Here is a 20515-nt window from a genome sequence, read left to right as displayed (position 1 = left end):
TCCCCCTCCCTGGGGACCTGGGTTTGGGGCTGAAAGTTCTGACTTCTAATCACATGGTCGAAGGGGCTCGTTATGAATAATTAAAGACACTCCTACCGCCCTGGAAATTCCAAGGGTTTAAGGAAGTCTGTGCCAGGAAACAGTGACAAAGACCAAATATATTTTATTATACCATATGTTCCTATTAGGTCCCCAATTAAGTATATGATATAAACAAAACCCATGGGCTTGCTATGCAAATACAAGTCCCCAGCACCACCCTCCAAATGAATTTAGGAGCTGCCATTGCTTTCCAGTGGGACACGCCCCCCATCAGATCCCACTCTGTCTTTGCCAGCTTGATGGCCTTGGGCAATGACCTCACCTCCAAAGTGGTTCCCTCATTTGTAAAATGGAGAGTAACTCCGTCTCAGGTAGTTGTTTAATATGATGATGGGCACCCGAATGCCTGGCACACAGGGGTGCACAATAACCATGAGCTACTTCCTTCCCCTTCTAATTGTGTAACCCTTGGCTTTCCTAGCCTGCACTCTGACCCTTGTGGGATGAGACTGTATCTTCCCTGTCAGACACTCAGAGGCCCCCATCTCCTGCGCGCGCGCGCGCGCGCGCGCACACACACACACACACACACACACACACACACACACACACATCCAGCACCAGTAACACATACCATCTGAACTCTGGCTTCTAGGCCTGGTTTTACCATTAACTTACTATGTGACTTTGGACAAGTCCCAAGTCCCTGATCTTCTCTGGGCCTTGGTTTTACTTCACAGAATAATATGTACAAAGAGGGCCTAGCATCTGAGGTTCACGGAGATGCCTTCTATTCTGACCAAGTTTCTATCAGCGATCAGCACCAGAGTGAGAAGCAGAGTGAAGCTGATAAGTGTTCAAATGACTTAAAATTTATTGTGGGCAAAAAGTACTGACTTGAGGACTCAAACCATAGGGCAACTTTCCTAGGTCAAGTTTAGAGAAGGAAAGGGAGGGATGCCTGAGCCTTGGCTGGGGTCAGGACTGGGACTCAAGGCCAGTACACTGTCAGACTCTGCCTGCTGAGTCCCAGCCAAGTCTGGGGAGCCCAGAGGAGCCCAGGTCAGGCCTCCTTCATCTCCAAAAAAGTTCTGGACAAAGAGAGAACTGTGCAGGGATCATCCAGGTGAGGCAAGGCCGAGGGGACGACATCAGGCCTCAAGTTCATCCTTCCACTCCTGCAGCTTCTTGTCCATGGCCTGGAGTGTGGATTCATCCTGCACCAACACAGATTGGTCCTACCCTTCTCCCCACACCCACCAGCTGGCCTTCTTGGGGAGGTCTTCCCTCCCCAGCCCTGCCTCTTACCTTTAGAAAACAAAAGCGGATATAGTGGTCAAAGTGCTTCTGATGTGGCACGCTATAGAAGAAGGAGACCGGGGTGGCCACCAAGCCCTGGAGGAGAGGAAGCCCACGTCTCAATAGGGTCCCAGGCCTAGACTTCGGGGGATAGAGGGTCCACGATGGGGTGGGGGAAGGAGAGTCAGCTTTAATGTGGCACCTCCCTGTGCTATGTCAAGGTCAGAGGAAAAGAAGCCCAAAACATCATCCCTCCTGTGTATGGAGGGGAGACGGAAGCTGACAGAGGGGTCACACAGAGTCAGGGAAGACATAAGCCTTAGAATCACAGCCCGGTTGGATGAAACCCAGAGTTAATGGGCCAATTCCTCATTGTGTGGATGGCAAGACCGAGGTCCTAAGAGGGCAGGAATTCCTGCCAGCCCACATGGCATCAATTAAAATCAGGCTCCCCATTCCTTGAAATGGATGCAGCCCTGTACCAGTGCTCATCGCAGAGGCTGGGCTGGATTCTGGCCCAGCATCCCCTTGGCTGGGCACTGCTGAGCAGTACCCAACCCATAAAACCATTCTCAGGGGCCCTAGCAGAGGCCCAGCCCACCTTATTCCTGATCATCCACTTGATGAAGCGTCTGTCATAGGGCTCGTCCACAGCCCCAGGCAAGTCAGGCATCTTGCTCTCTGTGGGACAGAGGCCATGCTGAACCCCGGGTAGCCTCCAGCTCCCTTAAGCCCTGTCCACCCTGGCCAGTCCCACGCACTGAAGTGTGAGATGTCTGTGATGAGGAAGTAGCTGCCCTGGGGGACTATGGGCCTCAGGCCCATGGACTGTAGGCTTTGGATCATGTGGTCACGGTTGCGCTGTACAGCCTGTTGTAACTGCACGAAGTAGCTGCTGGGCTGGCCGAAATGCAGCTGCTCCTGCTGAAAGCACCAGGCTACTGCGGCCTGAGGAGGGTGGAGGGGCAAGCAGGTCAGGCATGACCTGACCCTGGAGCCAGCCTGGGCTCCTTTGATGGCCTTCCCCCTCCCCCGCGGCACAGTCCCCTGCCCCTCCTCACCTGGGTCTGCGTGGGACAGTGAAAGATGGAGTTCTCTTGCACGGTGTGCAGGTACCTCATGAGCCTGTCCGGGCCTAGGACCCAGCCCACCTACACCAGGACACAGGCAGGCTTGAGGCCCTTCAGAGCCTGACCGAGGGCTTCCTTAACTCCCAGGCCGCCTTTCCTGCCAAGGTCATGGTCAGGGAAGGTTATCCCCAACCTCATCAACTCACCTTCCAGCCAGTGACGCTAAAGGTCTTGCCAGCACTGCCAATGGTCAGGGTGCGTTCCCACATGCCAGGGAGGCTGGCTGCCCAAGGCCAAAGAGAGCAGCTGTTGAGATGGGGGTAGGGGGCCGGGGAGGGGTGGTGGCTGGACCCTAGCAGGCACTCAGGCTCTCAACACTCTGAACCCCGCTAAGTGCTAATCTATTTACAAGACTTATTTCAGCTCATCCTCATGACAACCCTGGAGGCAGGTGCCATTGTGCTCTCCTGTCCTCCGTGAGATGAAGTCGCTGTCCCAGGTCACACAACCTGTATGGCTTCAGACCCTTTGGTCCTAATCACTGGGCCTACGCTGATTCCAAGATTGGGCTCAAAATCCTGGCACAAATGTCCCAGGGAACAGGGCACCCTGGTTCCCTGGGCTCACCAATGCTGACGTGTTGGTGCCTATCGTAGACCAGCCACTGGTAGACCTCATCAGCGATGCACACCACGTCATGCTGCTGGCACAGGCTGGCCAGCAGCTCCAGTTCTGCCTTGGAGAACACCTGCAGGGACCGTCCCCAAACAGAGAGGCTGGTTCAGCGAGAGAGAAGGACACAGTAAACCCAGGGCCAAGGGCTTTTCTGCTCCATCCTATTGAATCCCCGCAATAGTGACCATGTGAGGTCGGTCATGAGATAATGGAAAATATATACATTGGTCTCTGTCCCCGGTTCCCGGTGCGAAGCTCCTGAAACCCTTGTAAATTCCTAAGGGATAAGAGCACTAGAGGCATCTTTTGTTCTCATGAGGTGACTCTGGATGGGCTCCTGGATAGCTCCTAGAGGGGGCTGGTCACCAGAAAGACCTGGCCATGATCAGAAGCTTGGAATTTTCAACCTCACCCCCTTCCTTTCCTACAGAGGGGAGAGGAGCTGAAAAGGGAGTTAATGATTGATCATACCTATGTGAGGGCATCTCCATAAAAGTAAACACATCTACCCGGAGGGTGATTCGCCCCAACTCCCTGGGGACAGAAGCTCCTGCACTTGGGATTCTGCCAGACCTCACACTGTTCTCTCTTCATCTAGCTGTTCATCTGAATCCTTTATCATGTTCTTTAAGAAACAAGTCAACGTAAATAAGTGTTTCTCTGAGTTCTGTTTGTCACTCTAGCAAATGAACCGAACCTGAGGAAGGGGTTGTGGAGGCTCAGATTTATAGCCGACTAGTGACAATCTGAACTTGTGACTGGCATCTGAAGTGGGGGTGGGGGTAGTCTTGTGGGACTGAGCCCTTAACCTGTGGGATCCGATGCTATCTCCAGGAGGACAGTGTCAGAACTGAATTAAATTGAGTGAAATTGTAGGACACCCAGCTGGTGTCACGGAACTGCTTGGTGTGGGGAAAACCCACACGTATCTGGTGTCAGAAGTGGTGTGTGTGTGGTAGTCACGTGAGGGCATAAGATACACACAGAAGGAGGACTGGGTTTTCCTTCACATTGGTTTTGTCATGTTCGCATGACACTCCAGGAGGTGAAGTCACTGTCCCGTGGGGAAGTCAGTAATGGAGGTGCCCAGCCGGATCCACCACCAGTTCTTCCCTGAGGATTGCTGCGCCTGTCCCTGGGACCTCTGGGAGCCTCGGTCCTCAGAGCTCATAACAGGTAGCCCTCCCACTTCACAGATGAAGAAACTGAGGCCCGAAGGCAGCAAATCAGTAACAGAGGGGGTACTTGAACCCAGTCTGGAGGGGTCCCCGGAAAGAGGTCTATCAGGTACCTTTCCCAGGGGGTTGCTGGGTGTGTTGAGGATTAGGGCTTTGGTTCGAGATGTGAACTTGCTCGCCAGCTCCTTGGGGTCCAGCTGCCAGTTGCTGCTGGAATCTAGTTCCCCATCCTGGGTAGGGGTCTGTAAGAGGAGGTGGGAGGAAGTGTCAGTACTTACTACCTGACATTCAATGCTAGTGACTTTGCCCTCCACTCCCCAGGGATCTGTTCCCACCCTCTCCACTCTGGGGCTCTGAACACCCTCCCGCCACCACCGCCTCCTGGAGAAACTGGGCTCCTCCACTTCTTTCCCTCTTTCCCGCCTCCAACGCAGCACATTCCTTGGACCCGTCTGCCTACTGACACCCCAACCAGGATCCTTACCGGCTTCAGGGACACAAACACAGGACGACCCCCCGCCATCAACGTCATGGGCTCATAACAGTCAAAAAAGGGCTCAATGATGATGACCTGGTACAAGGGTCAGATTAGCTGGGGTCAGGACTGCCCTGAACCCTTAGCCCGACCTGGCCCAAGCCCCACCCATTCACCTCGTCTCCTTCATCCACCAGGGCCTGGAAGGCTGTGAACAGGGCTCCGTAGGCACCCACAGTCACCAGCACGTTCTTGAGCGGGTCTATCTCCTGTCCCAGCAGCTTCCCAAAGAAACTTGCCAGGATCTTTGTCAGTGGTGGGTGACCCTGCCAGGACAGTGGGGGTCAGCCAGCTGGCTCAGCCTGGGCCCGCTCTCCTGCTCAGCTACACTCAGGCAATTCTAGCAACTTCTAGCAGTAGGCCTGGGGCTAAGTCAGCTCCTGCACAGTCAGTTCTTTCGTCTCCCCACGATGCTTGCTGCCAGGCCTGTTCTGTGCCCAGGACTGGGACGTGAGGGAGGGGACCCAGACATAGTGTGTGCCTCCAGGAAGCACAGTCCAACACTGGGCTGGGAGACTCACAAATGCCTTGGTGTACTGGTAGAGCATGAAGTCTCCGCTGATGGCGTGCTGAAAGGCTTCCACGACGAAGTCTGGGGGCGGGTAGTCGGGGAAGCCTTGTCCCAAGTTCACGACATCATTCTCACTGGCCAGTTCAATAAACTCCACCCTGGGCAACAAACAGAGTTGTCACTGGCTCACCTCTCTACCCTGACCTGGACTTCTGCCTGCTTCTGGCACAGGGTGAGCAAATGCACTGGGCTTGTTCTAGAAAAACTGGACAACTAGCATCTGCCCTGGTCCAAAGATCTGTGTCAGGGTCATGACTGGCCCCATGCTTTGCAATTATGTGGGCCGGGCGCTGTGTCAATCACATCTCAGCTGGGGGTTTCTAACTTTCCGACTTTTTAACCACAACTCATAGTAAAAAATCATCTTTACATAACAAACCCTGTGAGCACAAACACAGAATTAACATCATCCTTCCAGTTGATCGGCTATAGCAGTTCCATTCCCGGCCTAGCCTGCCCTGCTAGATTCTTTAGAAATACTCATCGACACCCCGTTTCACAGGCAGAATGGAGAAGCTGAGATTCAGAGGGAGTGATGCAGTCAGGGCATGGCACAGCCACATCTGTCTGAAGCAAAGTTTATGCTCTGGACTATGATCCTGGACAGACCAGCGCCCTGCCAGCTCTGCCATCTGCCATCTGCCATCTCTGGCCCCCTTTCTTCTGGGACTGTCTGGTGGCCACCTCTTCAGGGAAACTGGGAGAGAGGCTACCAGGCTGGGTGAGGAGGCTGGGAAGTGGTTCCAGGTCGGTTGGGGGCAGTCAGGCTTGGCCGAATGGAGTTTGGTCATTTTCTCCCCAGAGCTCCAAATGCCCTCGAAGGCACAGAAGTTGCTGAGTCTCAGAGAGGCCAGTGACCTGGCCAGAGTCACACAACAGCTAAGAGCGGAACTGAAGTGCAAAATCAGGTGGGGATGTGCCATGGGGATTGGGACAGAGAGCCAGGCTCAACGTCTTATAGGCACTGGCTGCCCTCTCGGTCCGGCACCACTCTGGGGTTGGCAGGAACCCGGGGCACGCTTTTGCTCTGACTCTTGTGGCCCTCACCCCTCCTGATACTCCCCTCCTGTCCCATGCCTTCTTCCTAGGCCCACTCCTGTTCTGCCCTGCTTCTGCATGAGACTTAACATCTCCTGGCCTCAGCCTCCTCTTCTGTACAAATGGGGTGTTGGGTTCAAGAGTCTGCCAGGTCTGTGAATCAGGAAACAGTCTCGATGCCTCTCCCGGCCTGCCTCCTCGTTATTTCCTGCCACCAGGCTGCCCAGTCTGTTTCACAGGGAGGATGGAGTGGCAGACTGAGGATCAGGACCCTGGAGGCCCAACCTAGAGCGCAGCCAAACTCTCTGGGGCATTTGGGCCTGGCTCCCCGCCCCAAACCTCATGGATCATCGATGGAAAAGACATACATGAGGGGAGTTTGAAAGAAAAGTTGTCCTGTGTTTTGTAAAAACAGCCAACTTTTTTTTTTTTTTTTTTTTTAGTTTAGAGGTGTCTCTATGCCCCTGGCCGAAGGTTGCGGGTGGATTGAGAAAATCATTAAATCTTTCTCACATATCCTCCCACTGCACTTATACGATCACTAGTAACAAACATACTCCTATATTTGGAATAGTTGATGAAGAAATTAACTTTGACAAATGTGCAGAGAAGAGCTGCCTGTCTCTTACTCTCTTAGATTAGCTTACTCTGTACTAAGCGTGAAATAAAACAGTCCCTGGAAAGCCCTTAGCCTGTGCCAGGTAATGGCTCTCACTGTCACCCAGTACCACCTTGTCTTCCCAAGGCCCTTTAAGGGAAATAGAATTATCTTCATTTTGCAGCTGGGGAGCCGAGGCTCAGGGCAGGTGTGTTGCCGGCCCCAGTGCCAGCACTGGCCGAGCAGGGTTGAAGCTGACTGAGATTGGAATCCAAACCTGGGGCTTTTGAGTCTCGCCTCTCATGGACTATGGCTGTAGATCTGATTGTCCCGGGTGCCACTGAATTTCTGCAAACCCAGGGACTACCAGCCCTGTCCTGCACCCCATGCCCGAGGGGACACCCGCACACCTCCCTGGCCCTGCCCAGCTCACCATGGGTTTTGGTTGATCCCGTCCAGCCTTCGAGCCTGCACCCGTTTGGCCATGGTGAGCTGGAGACAGAGCAAGTGGAAGGTCGGAGTGGCGCAGGTGCCACACCTGGCTGCCCTGGACGGGAGGCAGCTATTTTCTGGAACACAGCCCCACCCCATCACAGCTCCACTCCCAGGGAGGTGGAGGAGATTGGAGGCTGGAGCCCACACCCTCACCTATCCCCGCCAGACTCTGCCTTGGCTAGGTGACACTGGCCAGGTGATTTAGCTCCTCCTGGCCTCAGTCTCCCCATTGGTATAATAAGAGCACAGGCTTCATGGACTCTTCGTGGGTCTGTGAGTCTCAGATGGCTGACAGGTAGCAGAGCCAGGTCTCTAATGTTCTCTGCAGCCACCTGCCATGGCTGAGAGTGAATCTTTACTATTTCTCACGGTCTTGCTCTGTCCTCACAGCACCCCTATCAGAGATGCCATGACAATCTCTCTCTAGACATGAAGACACGAGGCACAGAGATCTGCCTCGGTCAGAGATAATTCAGGGACCTGCCCAAGGTCAGAGGAGGAGCTGGACAGGTACCTGGACAGGATCCTGGTCAGACTGGCAGCAACAGCAGGGCCGCTGGAATCAGGTCCCTGCCCTGAAGGTTCTGCAGACTGTATGTATAAAGGCTAGGTTTTTATATAGCCTGGGAGTTCTGCCAACGCAAACAGTTTGAACAGAGCCCAGTGTGGGGCCTGGCACCTAGTGGATACTTTGCTGACCTTGGGAGCCCTGTCCCTTCACTGAATCTCTGACATTTATTGCCAGGCCCGGCACTCGGTACATGTCAAAATAGTTTAAAATGAGGGTGATCTCTGCCAAGGAAAATCATGTTATCAGCAAAATGTTCGTTAGCGGTGATTATCTTTGGTTGGTCAGTTAACGGATAGATTTTTCTTTTCTTCCTTATAATTTTCTTTTCCAAGTTTCCTAAAATAAATGGTTTATTTTTATGGTTAAAAAATGTAGGAGAAAAATCACATTTTAAAAGAAGACTATTTATCAATGTGATATACTGATATCAATAAACCAGGCTACAAAACAGTATGTAAAGTATAATTACATTTTATAAAAAATATACCCTAATATATATTGGTATATACATACATTTTTTCTATGACCATATATGAATAGAAAAAAAATGGAAGGAAATAAACCAAAATGTTAACAAAGGTTCTCTCTGAATGGTGGGATTATAAGAAATTTAATTTCACATGTGTGCCTTTCTGTTTCCAAGTTGTTTGTACCGGGATCAAATCATATTCAATTGATTCTGATAATGTGTATTTTTTTTTTTTTTTGCATTGCTCTTTCTCTGAATTCCGATGCGTCTTACCATCTATATCATGAGTTTAATTGGCACTTCCCCACTTTACTAGTCCAAAAAACAACAGTGCATCTCAGAATTGATGGCATCATGGGCTCAATGATACGAGAAACTACTTTCGAATTGGGGATTTATCAAAAATAAAGCAAATACTACAGCCATGCCACCCTGGACAAGCCCGATCCTGCCTGATGTCGGAAGCTAAGCAGGGTCGGGCCTGGTTAGTACTTGGATGGGAGACCACCTAGGAAGACCAGGAGCTGTAGGCGTAAAAAATTAAAAAAATAAGGGATTGTAAGCTGACAAGGTCCTTGCAATCTGTGAGGTCAGCCAAGGGTTGCCTCGCCTGAAAAAAGTAAATAAATAAATAAAATAAAGCAAATATGAATCAAGAGCAGTGAGCGGGAGGGAAATAGAAGCTGGAGTAGGGGAAGTTTGAGGTGCGTTGGGGTGAGAGGGAGTAGAAGGGCTCAAGGGAGAATAAAGGAAGTGAATGAGTTTAGGAAGGAGATAAAACAATGGGGGATCCCAGAAACTTGGGGTGCTCAAAGGAGTGACCTTCAAGTATGTCACACAGTACTTGAGTGAGGAAACAGCGTCTGTTCTTGGGCTTATGCACAATGTATTTACTCAGCCAACATTTATTGAGCAAAAACTATTACCAAACAAGGCTGGGCATGGGATGATGGAGAGGCAGCAGCTCCAAGCACACCATTCAGATGCAGAGTTACAAGTTCTAGATTTAGAGGCAAGGGCAAGGGAGGGACCTATATCAGGGTTGCAGGAAGGGAAGGCTTCTCGAAAGAGGAGGCTCATGCGCAAGTTTGAAGCCAGGGCCAAACCCGATCCCTGGGGCACCGGGTCATGCAGGTGGCAGAGTGCACTTACAGTGTGGTGCAAGTAGCAGGTGACTGAAGTTCAATTCGTTGTTGTTATTAGAACTTACTGCCATGCCTGGGCACACAGTAGGCACTTGGTAAATATTAGCCCTTATCATCGTTGTTGTTATTAGAATTGTGGGGAACCCCTGCCCCCCACAATTCTAATAACAACAACGATGATAAGGGCTAATATTTACCAAGTGCCTACTGTGTGCCCAGGCATGGCAGTAAGTGCTTTGTTGCAAGATTACCTCTCACTCCTCAAAACCACCCTGTGATCCCCTCCCCCATCCCAGCAACCAGGGTGACCCTTTAAGAATGTAAATCACCTCTAATGAAAAAAAAAGTGATCCAGGTGAAGATCATAAACAGCCCCTAACATCACAGAGTCAACACTACATCATGTTCTGATTCCAGAGACACACACGCCAACTGCGAATTATTCCTGTGCTATAACCAAATCTAAATCTGATAAAGACTTTGGATCATTAAAATACAAGGGACAGAGGAACATGTTAAATGACACTGCAGAGATGTAATCAACAGATTTAGACTGATGGAACCTCTATAGAACAAATGACCCTGTTTCTTCAACAAATAAAATATAAGGGGGAAAAAAGGTGGAAGGCACTACAGATTAAAAGAGACTTAACAGACATAAATTTAAAAAGTGAATGCCTCGAAAAAGAAGAAAAACATTGGAGGACTCACTGCACAATTTCAAAGCTTCCTAAGAAAGCTACGGGAACCAAGAACACGTAGTACAGGCATCAGGATAGACATAGAAATCAATGGAATAGAACTGAGACTCCAGCGATAAACTCTCACATTGATGGTCAGTTGATATTTGACAAGGGTGCCAAGACAATTCAATGAGAAAAGGATAGTCTTTTCAACAAATGGTGCTGGGACAACTGGATATCCACATGCAAAAGTAAAAATTTGGACCCATACCTCGCACCATCAACAAAAATTAACTCAAAATAGACCTAAATGTAAAATGATAAAACTCCTAGGAGAACACAGGATTAAATCTTTGTGACTGTGAGTTAGAAGATGGTTTCTTATACACAACACCAAAAGTACAAGCAACGACAACAAAAAATTTTGCACCTCAAAGGATACCATCAAAAAAGCAAAAAGAGAACCCATGGTATGGGAGAAAATATTTGCTAATCATAAAGATGAGTTTCTCCAAAGACATATAAATGGCTAATAAGCACATGAAAATACGCTCGACATCATTAGTCATTTGAGAGATGCCACATTAAGGTACCACTTTGCATCCACTAGGATAGCTATCACAAAGAAGATGGATAATTATGTGTTTCAAGGAGGTTGAGATCTTGGAACCCTCATACACTGCTTCTAGGAATGCAAAATGGTACAGCTGTGGTAGAAAACAGTCTAGAAGTTCTTCAGAATGTTAAACACAGAGTTACGTATGACCCAGCAATTCCACTCCTAGATATCTATCCAAGAGAAATGAAAAAAAAATCCACATAAAAACTTGTAGCATTATTCAAAATAGCCAAAAAAATGGAGACAACCTAAATGGCCAATCAATTGGTGGATTTGTGGTTAACAAAGTGTGGCTAATGCACAAGGTGGAATATCATTTGATAATAAGAGAGAATGAAGTACTGACACAGGCCACAAAATGGATGAACCTTGAAAACGTCATGCTAAGTGAAAGAAGCCAGTCACAAAAGACTACAAATTATGATTCCATTTATGAGAAACCGGCAAATCTACAGAGACAGATCAGTGAGCGCTTGCCTTGGGCTGGGAGCAGAGTGAGGGCGGTGGGAATGGGGAGTGACTGCTAATGGGTGTGGGGCAGCTTCTCGGTGTGACAAAAATGTTCTAAAATGAGATTGTGGTGATGGTTGCACAAATGTGAATATACTAAAAACCACCGAACAGTGCACTTTAAATGGCTGAATTATATGGCATGTGTATTGTTATATCTCAACAAAGCTGTTTTTAAAAATTGCCAAGGTTTGGGGGGGGGGCGGGGAAAGGCAGTGCCCATGTGGTGGCCATGAGAATGTGTCTCTCTGATGCCAGGGACCTAACTGACTGGGGGGACATATGTGCTCAGAATCCATCCCGGGTCCTGGGCACCGAGGCTGCAGCTCCCAGCCAGTGCCTGAAAGACGGGGAGGCAGGCTGTTGCTGGAACTTTCTGAGAACTGCACTGCCGTCTGAGACTTTTCCTTCCAAACTTTCTACCTTCCTCTCTCCTCCAAGGCGTCAGGCCCCAGCCCTGAAAAAGAAGTGGATGTTTAGGGCCAGGGGACTGCTCTAGGGGGCGCTGTGGGTACCTGCCCCAGTCCACGAGCCTCAAGCGCTGCTCCTAGGAGGATGTATAATAATGAATGATATTCATTCTTTATACCAACAGTTGTAAAATATAATTTTATTTATTTTTTAATGGAGAAAGGGGCCCATGAATCATAACACGACCCTGAATGTGGTAAATCCGTGTGTGGTTGTGACTTCACATGCAAATATGAATGTTTGCACTTGAGCACGTACACACATCTCTGCCTGTGTCTGTGAACATGCAGGCATAGTGGAAGTAGTTTTCAGGAATTTGAAGGGGAGGAAGAAGCCATTGGGGGTCCCAGTCGAGGGCAAGAAGGGCACAGGTGGCCACTGTGGGCTGTCCTCACCCAGTAACACAGCCACTAGGTTCCTGACACCACATGAACAAGCAAGGACTAGTTGCTGTGGGCTTGTTGTTCCTGAAGCAGCCAGCAGGGGAAACGCAGAGCCAGCCCTTCGGGCTCCACACATTTGGGCACAAGACTTTCAAGCCTCAGGAGGGGACCTTGGCCTTACTTCATAGAGGAGGCCCACAGCGGGGAGTGTGCTGGTGCAGGCGCATCTCAAGGTGGGACTCCTAGCCTCCCAGTCCATATTCTCCCACTGACTGGGGCTGACCCAGGAAACTCCAGAGGGACCTCATTCATTGGCACCTGGATGCTGTCATCAGGGACTCATTGAACTCATTCAACTCATTCAGAAGCACCTGGGAGCCCCTCCGGGTAGCCTTTCCCAGGCCACACCCACCTCCACTCCCCAGTGCCTCGTCCCTCATCTTCTAGGAAGCTAGGAAGCGGGTCTTTCCTGGCCAACTCCTCTACAGCCCCGAGGGTAATGGCCTTTCATTTACTGCACGCTTTTTCTGTGCCAGACAGCCTGCTGAATATCTTAAAGGTTCTGTCACTTTTAATCCTACAGAAAGGTTCCATCAAGAGGCTGAGTCACATATTCAAGGCCACAGCTAGTAAGTAGCAGAGCTAGAATTTGAACTCAGGACTCTGATTTAAAGCCTGTCCTCACTGCCACTGTGGGACAAAGAGAGGCTCTGAGCAGTGATATGACGGCCCCCTGGGCCACTGACTTCCACTTCCAGAAAGAGCCAAAGAAGTATAAACTGATGGGTGCTCAGTGGGAAATGAGAGAATTTGGTCCAGTTGCTCACTCACATTTTATGGATGGGGATACTGATGACCAGGGAGGGGAACTGATTCCACTGGGACCAGGTCACCTGAGTCACAGTCTTAGGATTTTTCTCATGTGAGCAGGCTGGCTCTTCCAGCAGAGATTATGCAACTGAAACCGAGTAAGCCGCTCAATAAACTCTTGATGCATGGGAGAATGAATGTCTGTCTCTCCCACCAGACTGCGAGTGCCTTCAGAACAAGGACTCTCTTCTGTTCATCTTCTTATCGTCAGTATCTGGCAGAGCACCTGCCCCATAGTAGGTGCACACCTTTTCATTGCTTCAGCAAATATTTATTGAACTTCTGACATGTGCTATGCACTATGCTAGCCACCAGGTAGACAAGGATGAGTAGGATACCTTCCTGTCCTTCGAGGGGTGTCCAATCTAACGAACTAGACAAACAGGTATCTGGTCCATTTGAATATAGTGAGCCTTACTAGATAAAGAATTCTTACAAGTCAAAAGACCAACGTCTCAATAGGAAAAAAAGTGGGCAAAAGATATAAATTCGCAAAAAAAAGAAAACAGTCAATCGGCTTGAAAAGATGTTGAACCTTATCATAATTAATAAAATACAAACTAAAATGAAACTCTATTTCCTGCCTCTCAGGCAGAGAATGAGATGTTTGAGAAAAACCAAATTGATAATACAATGCACTAAAAAGTCGTAATCCACGATTTGGAAAACATTGGGTTAAGCGTTCATCGTATAACTTTTGGAAGGCAATTCAATTATATGTGAGAGAAAAAACTGGGGACAATCTGATGTTCGTCAAGTGGGGGCTGGTTCAACATGTTACGATTTACCTGTATGATGGAATATTGTACAGCCACTAAAAGGAATGAGATCACTCCTACCACGGGGAGATATTCAGGTTACATGAAAAAATGCATGTTGATTTTAAAATTTACTACAAAGCTACAGTAGTCAAAACAGTGTGGCACTGGCATAAGAAAAGACATATAGACCAACGGAATAAAATTGAGAGCCCAGAAATAAACCCAAACATCTCTGGCCAATTGATTTTTGACATGGGTGCCAAGACCATTCAATGGGGGAAAAATAATGTCAACTGGATAGCCACATGCAAAAGAATGAAGTTAGACCTCTACCTCACTCCGTCTATAAAAATTAACTCAAAATGAATCATCACTCTTGATCACATTCTTAAAAATATCCTTTGATGTACAAAAGTTTTAAATTTTTATTAAGTCCAAACACAGAATTACCTTATAATCTAGCAAATCCACTTCTAGGTATATACTGAAGAGAAATGAAAACATATGTTCCCATAGAAATTTGTACACGAATGGTCATAGCAGCATTATTCATAATAGTCAAAAGGTAGAAACAACCCAAATGTCCTTCAATGGATGAATGGGTGAGTTGTACTATATCCTTACAATGAAATATTGCTCAGCCTTAAAGAGGAACGACAGACATATTGACTCATGCTACAACTTGGATGAACCTCAAAAACATTAAGTGAAAGAAGCCAGACACAAAATTGTATGATTAGTTTCACATGATATATACAGATTAGGTAAATCCATAGACAGCAGATTAGTAGTTATGAGGGGATCGGAGGGAGGAACCTGGAATGGTTATTTAATGAGTCTGGGTTGTTTTTCCGGGGTAATGAAAAAGGTTTGCAACTAGAGAGAGGTGGTGGATGTCTGCACAACATTGTGAGTACACTAAATGTGACTGATTTGTGCTCTTCATCCTTTTCGTCAGAACTACTTGCGTCTCTTATGTTGATAAATCTGCCTTCACTAAGTTTCTCTGGCTACATATCTAGAGTTTCTGGAACAGTGAATTGCTGCGGTGTCCACATTCCCACAGTCAGCTGTTTCTTTTATCACTCCTTTTATGTTTGATTTAAATTTCACTCTCGGTGTCATCACTTTGCATTTCTTTGTGGCACTTTCATCTTTGTTGGCCCATCCCCTCTTTCGATGGTCTGTTTTTGTAAAACGTCATATGGGTTTATCTCCAGGAGACAGGAGGCAACACAATTACATGCTCTGCTGTCTGGATAGGAACTGAATAACATCCATGGTGACCAATCAATGACAGGCTTTGAAAGGAGTGACGTGATTGGTTACCGACCTTTACGCACATCTGTTATTCCATAGCGATTTGTGGACCGAAGGACCAGCAGCGAAGTTCCTACTTTATGCGACGACTCATAGTTCATATAACATGACAACTAAAATTTGAATCGTGTTGTTGAGGGACTGGTGTCCTTTGATGTACAAAAGTTAACTAAAAATTAACTGAAGTTAAACTTTAAGTGGTGGTACTTGAAACTCGTTCATTTCAGAACCATACAAAGCAAGGAGTGCTGAATTACTTATATGTTTGTGTATTAGGATGTTTCCAGGGACTACACTATACAGTTTGATTTAAAAAAACCAACAACAACAACTAGGCTGTGGAGCTCTGGAATCAGACAGACCTTGGGCAGAAGCCATTTATTAGCTGTGTGACTTCTGGCAAATTACTAAACCTTTCTGAGGATAATTTCTAAAATGAGAATAATGATATTATCTGCTTCCTAGGGCTGCAGTGAGAAGTCAATGAGATAACACATGAAATCACTTAGCATGGTATCTGGCAGAGTCAGCGTTCAACAAATGTCATCGTTATTACTGTTACTTAAAAATAAGTATGTGGAGAAGTGCTGCAAGGCAGGCAGCTCAGGCAGTGGCAGCTCTTAGGAGGTGAAATCCACAGGAAATGCACCAGATGAGCTGACACTTTCTGGTGCAGCTTCCCAGGCATTTAAGATCCCAGGCTTCCTTCCTGCCAGGTCAGGGGCGGATGGCCAATGGTCAGTGTCCTCCCCCAACACACACCTCCAGCAGCCTGGGAAGCTACTAGCTACCCTCTTGGCCAGAAAGCACCACAATTGGTGGGTGACCCACAGATGAATGATCTTTAGGGAAATGCCTCAGTGACCAACATTCTAGTGGCTCATGTCAGCTAACATCTCCCGTTGGACAGGCCTTGCCAAGCAGGCTACACTGATACCAGATAACGTCCAAAGCCTCCTTAGCCTGGCCTTTGGAGCTGGCCTGAATCCAGGCTTCGCAGCTTCCATGTTCTCTCTGCTTCCGAACGTATAAATCCTTTGCTTTTGAATAAATGTTGCCCACCTTTGCTCAAGCTGTTCTTCTGCCTGGCATGCCCTCCAATCTGATCCCCTTGGCAGGGGCTAGCCCTGGCTCTGCTTCCTCTCTGAAGCTTCCTGTGTCTACCTGGGCTCTTCTCTGAACTGGGAGAGCACCTACTACGTGCTTGACCTCTGTGCTAAATTCTCTAATCTTCTCAACAGTCTACAAGGAAGGCATAATCATTCCCATTATCTCCCAAAAGGAGAATGAACCAAGCTCGCTAAGCTGAGAGAGCCTGAGCTGGGATTCAAACTCTGGTTCCTCTGTTTCCAAAGTCCAACTTATTTTACCCAAAATCCCTCATTCAAGAGGTGGGCGCTGGTGCCTCCATCAGCTCCCTTGCCTGCAGGAGACTATCAGCCCTTGGGGACAGAAGCCATGCCTTGTTTAGCTTCCTCTCTGTATGGCAGCTTGCAAAGGGCTTGCAAGGTAATTCTGGCTTTACCCTATGTCACTTAAGCCAATGTTACGCAATAAGAACATTTGGTTTTAGTGTTTCTCAGTAGTGGTATACTTGATATTCAAGGTGAGTCAGTTCTGTATTGGGCAAATTTACCCAGAGCCTTGAATGATGTATGGCATTCCTGGGCTCCAAATGTCAGAAGCTTCCCAGTTACTGAGAACATACAAACCATGGCACTTCTGGAGAAGGGTCCTGGAGAGGGGGCAGCATGCCTAGGCAAGACGAGCCTATTACACGAGCAATCACAGAAGATGAAAGCTTGGCCTTGGACTGGCATAGAACGATCCCAGCTCTACTCTGAACTAGCTGTGGGACCTTGGTTGTGCCATACTACAGCCTGTACAATGGGGACAATAACAATGCAACCATCCACAGAAAGCACAGGTCCTGGCCCACAATACACTCTGAGTATCTAAATCTATAAGGCTTTCTGTACAAATTAGTGAACTAAGCAGGACAACAAAGTGTCTTGTCAGATCATGAATCCTAAATTTTTTTTTTTTAATCTAAAAACAGAGTCCCTATGAGACAAATGTTTGGTGAAAACTTGTAGAATCAATGGTTCCGTCCTGAGGGAAGTGACAGCCTGTCTGGGGAACTCTTACAAGCACACTGACTTATACGCAGTTCGCCCTGGCTTTGGAGTTGGCCAAGGAGAAATGACTTCTGGAGACCTGAGGTTCCCAGGCCAGAGTGGTTGGTGGGTGGGACACACAATAGGTGGACCACTCCTTATTCCTCCTGGCACAGAACCCAGATCCAAAATTGAAATCTCACTCTTTCCCCCCGCCCCCGCCTCTTTAATTCCCTTCCTTTCCTCCCTGACCTGCGGATGTTGCTGTCTCCCTTTTTTTTTTCAAGAACTGGATCTCTGAAGGGGGGGCGTCTCCCCCCATGTGCTTGGGGCACGCACTCGGCGGGTCTGGTACACCTGGGGCCTGGCGAACCCGAGGTATATGGTCTGTGGCTCCACCTGGGGCGCTGAACCCAGGACCTTCTGCGTGAAAAGCAGATGTGCTAACCATTACACTATGGAGCCACCCCCAAATTTCACTCTTTAGGGTAGTTTTACACATGAGGGAAAAATATGTATGTCCATATATTCAGTGCCTGGCAGGCACATTAGAGCCACATCAGTTTTATAGATGGAAGATCTGAGGCTCATAGTGGGTGAATGACTTATCCAAAGCCAGAGTCCTAGAAAAGTACAGAAGGGCCCCAGTAGTGAATTTAAGGCTCATACCACTGTCCCGAAATGAGGAAGCAAGATGAGCGACTGGGAATTTCTCCAGGAAGCTGGCAGTACACCATGTCTTGTTAGGGTAGAGTGATTCTTCTGCTGCTGCAACTGGAGTGACTTTGGCATGGTGGCTGCAGTAGGAAGGAGTCATGTCTAGCTAGATGTCCCAGCACGTGGGCTACCTGAGAAGCCAGGTGAGCAAAGGAAGATGGAAGGAGCCTCCTGCGCTGACATCTTTATTCACATGGGCAGACTCTCTGCATCTGCATGGGCTGCCACTCCGGGGACTGAATGAACGGGGTGGTGGGGATTAGTGTAAAGGACTTCTTCATGGCTCTTAGCTCGCTTGGTTCCTTTGTTACCCCACCTGGATTATAAAATCAGGGAGCCCTACTCTTTGGACATGTGGAAGGTTATGTGTGGAGGGTGGGAAGCCACAGATGTCGCCATGTGGAGTTGTTCTCCAGGAGGAAAGAGAGATTCACACAATGAAGCCAGGCTGAATGTTTCTAACCTGCATTGTCTCCTACCACGTTGGTTACCTTCAGGTAAGAGTGCGTCTCTGCTTGGGCCTCCAGCCTCATCATTTCTCCTTCGAGACATCCTATGCATCTTTCCATCACAGATTAAAAGTCATTTCCTTTGAGAAGTCCTCTCTGACTCCACCTAGGGTTGAGCCAGATGCTCCCTGTATGTGCTCCCAAGGCCTGAGTTTCTGCCCATTGCAGCGCTCATCACAGATGCTAACTGCTGGGTTTCTGTCACTCTTACCAGACTCCAAGGACAGGATCTATATGTCTGTCCTGTTCTCTACCAGATCCTCAGCCTCTGGCAGCTCAACTAGCACACAGCAGGTTCCCCAAATCATTAGTGCCTACGATCCCAGGAGGCTGAGGGAGAGACTGAGACCAATCTCTCCCAGTGATTGAGACCTTGTGGGGACCCCCTTTGGACAACTTTCATAACTTTCCTGTGTTTCATTTAAATGGGGTTATTCTGAGTGAAAAACACAAAGCAGGACAGGTGGGAGCACTCAGTGTCAGCCACTTGGCTTGTGGTTGTCAGTTTTATAGGTGGGGACATGGAGGCTCAGGGAAGAACGTGCCAGGTCTACAGTCTCAAGGCTGGGAGGGAGCAAGCGTTGGACTCCAGCCTGGGCTCTGGCCTCCACTATTTGTCTTTCGTCATTCTACACTTCAGGTTGTCTCCTGTTTGTCCCACTTGTTCAGTCAACAAACAGCCAATAAGCAGTTACTGGATGCCTGCTGTGTGCCAGGTCTCACGCTGGGTGTTGTGTGGTTGATAACAAAAAAGCCTCTCAGTAGGCAGTGGATAAGCCAGAGCTGTGGGCATTAGTGTAAAATCCCCCAGGGCTAAAATTTCAGCTTCTCTACTAGTTGGCTGAGATATTGCTAAGGTCTTTAAGCTTTTGGAGCCTGTTTCCTCCTCTAATAACAAGGAAAGTAAGACTTCCCAGTAGGAGAGCCTAGGGCAACAGCTGAGCACTTAATGGACGGAAGCCCTTATTTTTCTTAATCCTACTTTTAAAATGACCAGCCTGTGCACATGATATAAATTCTTCCCCCTTGCCCTGGGTTCCCAGGGCCCCAGTTCTCCTGTCTCTGTTAACCACCGTTAACAACTTCTTGTGCATCTCACCAGACGACTGGCCCACACACCCTCAGAAACTCCCCTCCCCTGCACACGTTCTTTTACACAAATGCTAGCGCGGAACAATTGTTCTTTTTGCCACTTCCTTTTTTCATCTAAAGTATCTTGGAAGTCGTCTCCTATTAGTGCATTCTGAACATTTTTCGTTTTAGTGTCTGCACAGTATGTCATTGTATGGATCACTGGTTGCCGTTACTATTATCAGTCTGGGAACTTCGCGATCCACAGAGCTGCAGAGCTGGAGTTCACGACCCGGTTCCAGCGCCAGCTCTACCCAGAATTTGCCGAGCTACCTTAGGCTGCATCTTCCCCACCGGTACGATCGCGGGATGGGGAGGGGATGTGCGTGCAGACACGACCACCATAGAGTGCGGGTTAGCAAGAAGCGCGAGCAATTTATCCCCGCGGGGTGGCTCCCAGCTTGGGTGACATTGCGGACAGCCACTCTGCTAACCCCGTAGCACTAAACGCTGCGAGTACTTTGGCACAATCCGGTTCCAGGGCCTCCCGGCCGCGGCATCTTACCTCAGGGAAGCAACGCTCAAGCAGCAGCTACTAACTGGCGCCTCCGCCGCTTGACCGTGCCTTGTTACTAAGGACGGAGAGAGGTTAAAGCAGACCCTGCCCCTCTAAGAGGGCAGAGCCCGGGCTCTACTACTTCCGCCCCAAAGCAACATGGCGCCAGCAGGGAGAGGAGGGGTGAGGGCGCGGAGATGGCTCCCCTCAAAAAGATGGCGACGCCCTGGGCGCCGCGTTCG

General features: G+C 48.7%; 1 protein-coding gene and 1 pseudogene across 5 annotated transcripts; one reads left to right on the top strand and one right to left on the bottom strand.

The window, feature by feature from the left end:
• Window positions 1-892: 892 nt before the first annotated feature.
• Window positions 893-20443, bottom strand: KYAT1 (kynurenine aminotransferase 1). Of its 5 annotated transcripts, XR_002781329.1 has the most exons (14): window positions 20283-20434; window positions 7440-7498; window positions 5321-5468; window positions 4916-5065; window positions 4749-4835; window positions 4378-4506; window positions 3039-3159; window positions 2618-2694; window positions 2403-2492; window positions 2103-2289; window positions 1943-2022; window positions 1351-1437; window positions 1087-1259; window positions 893-1031 (listed from the first exon to the last, which is right to left on the bottom strand). XR_002781329.1 is itself a non-coding variant. In XM_011364154.2 (13 exons), the coding sequence occupies exons 2-13, from the start codon at window positions 7490-7492 to the stop codon at window positions 1194-1196; spliced, it is 1275 nt and encodes a 424-aa protein (XP_011362456.1). In that variant the 5' UTR covers window positions 7493-7498; window positions 20283-20434; the 3' UTR covers window positions 893-1193. The 5 variants fall into 5 exon arrangements, 4 of the variants coding, with proteins under 4 accessions (XP_011362456.1, XP_011362457.1, XP_011362459.1 ...); XM_011364154.2 differs by having other exon boundaries at window positions 893-1259; XM_011364155.1 differs by lacking the exon at window positions 20283-20434 and adding an exon at window positions 9694-9733 and having other exon boundaries at window positions 893-1259.
• Window positions 8956-9074, top strand: LOC111742511 (annotated as a pseudogene).
• Window positions 20444-20515: the final 72 nt, after the last annotated feature.

Source organism: Pteropus vampyrus, unplaced genomic scaffold (genome assembly GCF_000151845.1).
Source record: "Pteropus vampyrus isolate Shadow unplaced genomic scaffold, Pvam_2.0 Scaffold95, whole genome shotgun sequence".
In the NCBI taxonomy this organism is placed as follows: domain Eukaryota; kingdom Metazoa; phylum Chordata; class Mammalia; order Chiroptera; family Pteropodidae; genus Pteropus; species Pteropus vampyrus.
This window is presented reverse-complemented; position numbering and strand designations above follow the sequence as displayed.

What these genes read in the sequence shown, in the direction of transcription:
- KYAT1 (XM_011364154.2), bottom strand. Translation starts at nt 7,492, where the DNA reads ATGGCCAAACGGGTGCAGGCTCGAAGGCTGGACGGGATCAACCAAAAC. An exon ending in TTAGCGTCACTGGCTGGAAG is followed by an intron (nt 2,493 to 2,617) that starts GTGAGTTGATGA and finishes GTCCTGGTGTAG; the next exon opens with GTGGGCTGGGTCCTAGGCCC. An exon ending in CACAGACATCTCACACTTCA is followed by an intron (nt 2,023 to 2,102) that starts GTGCGTGGGACT and finishes TCTGTCCCACAG; the next exon opens with AGAGCAAGATGCCTGACTTG.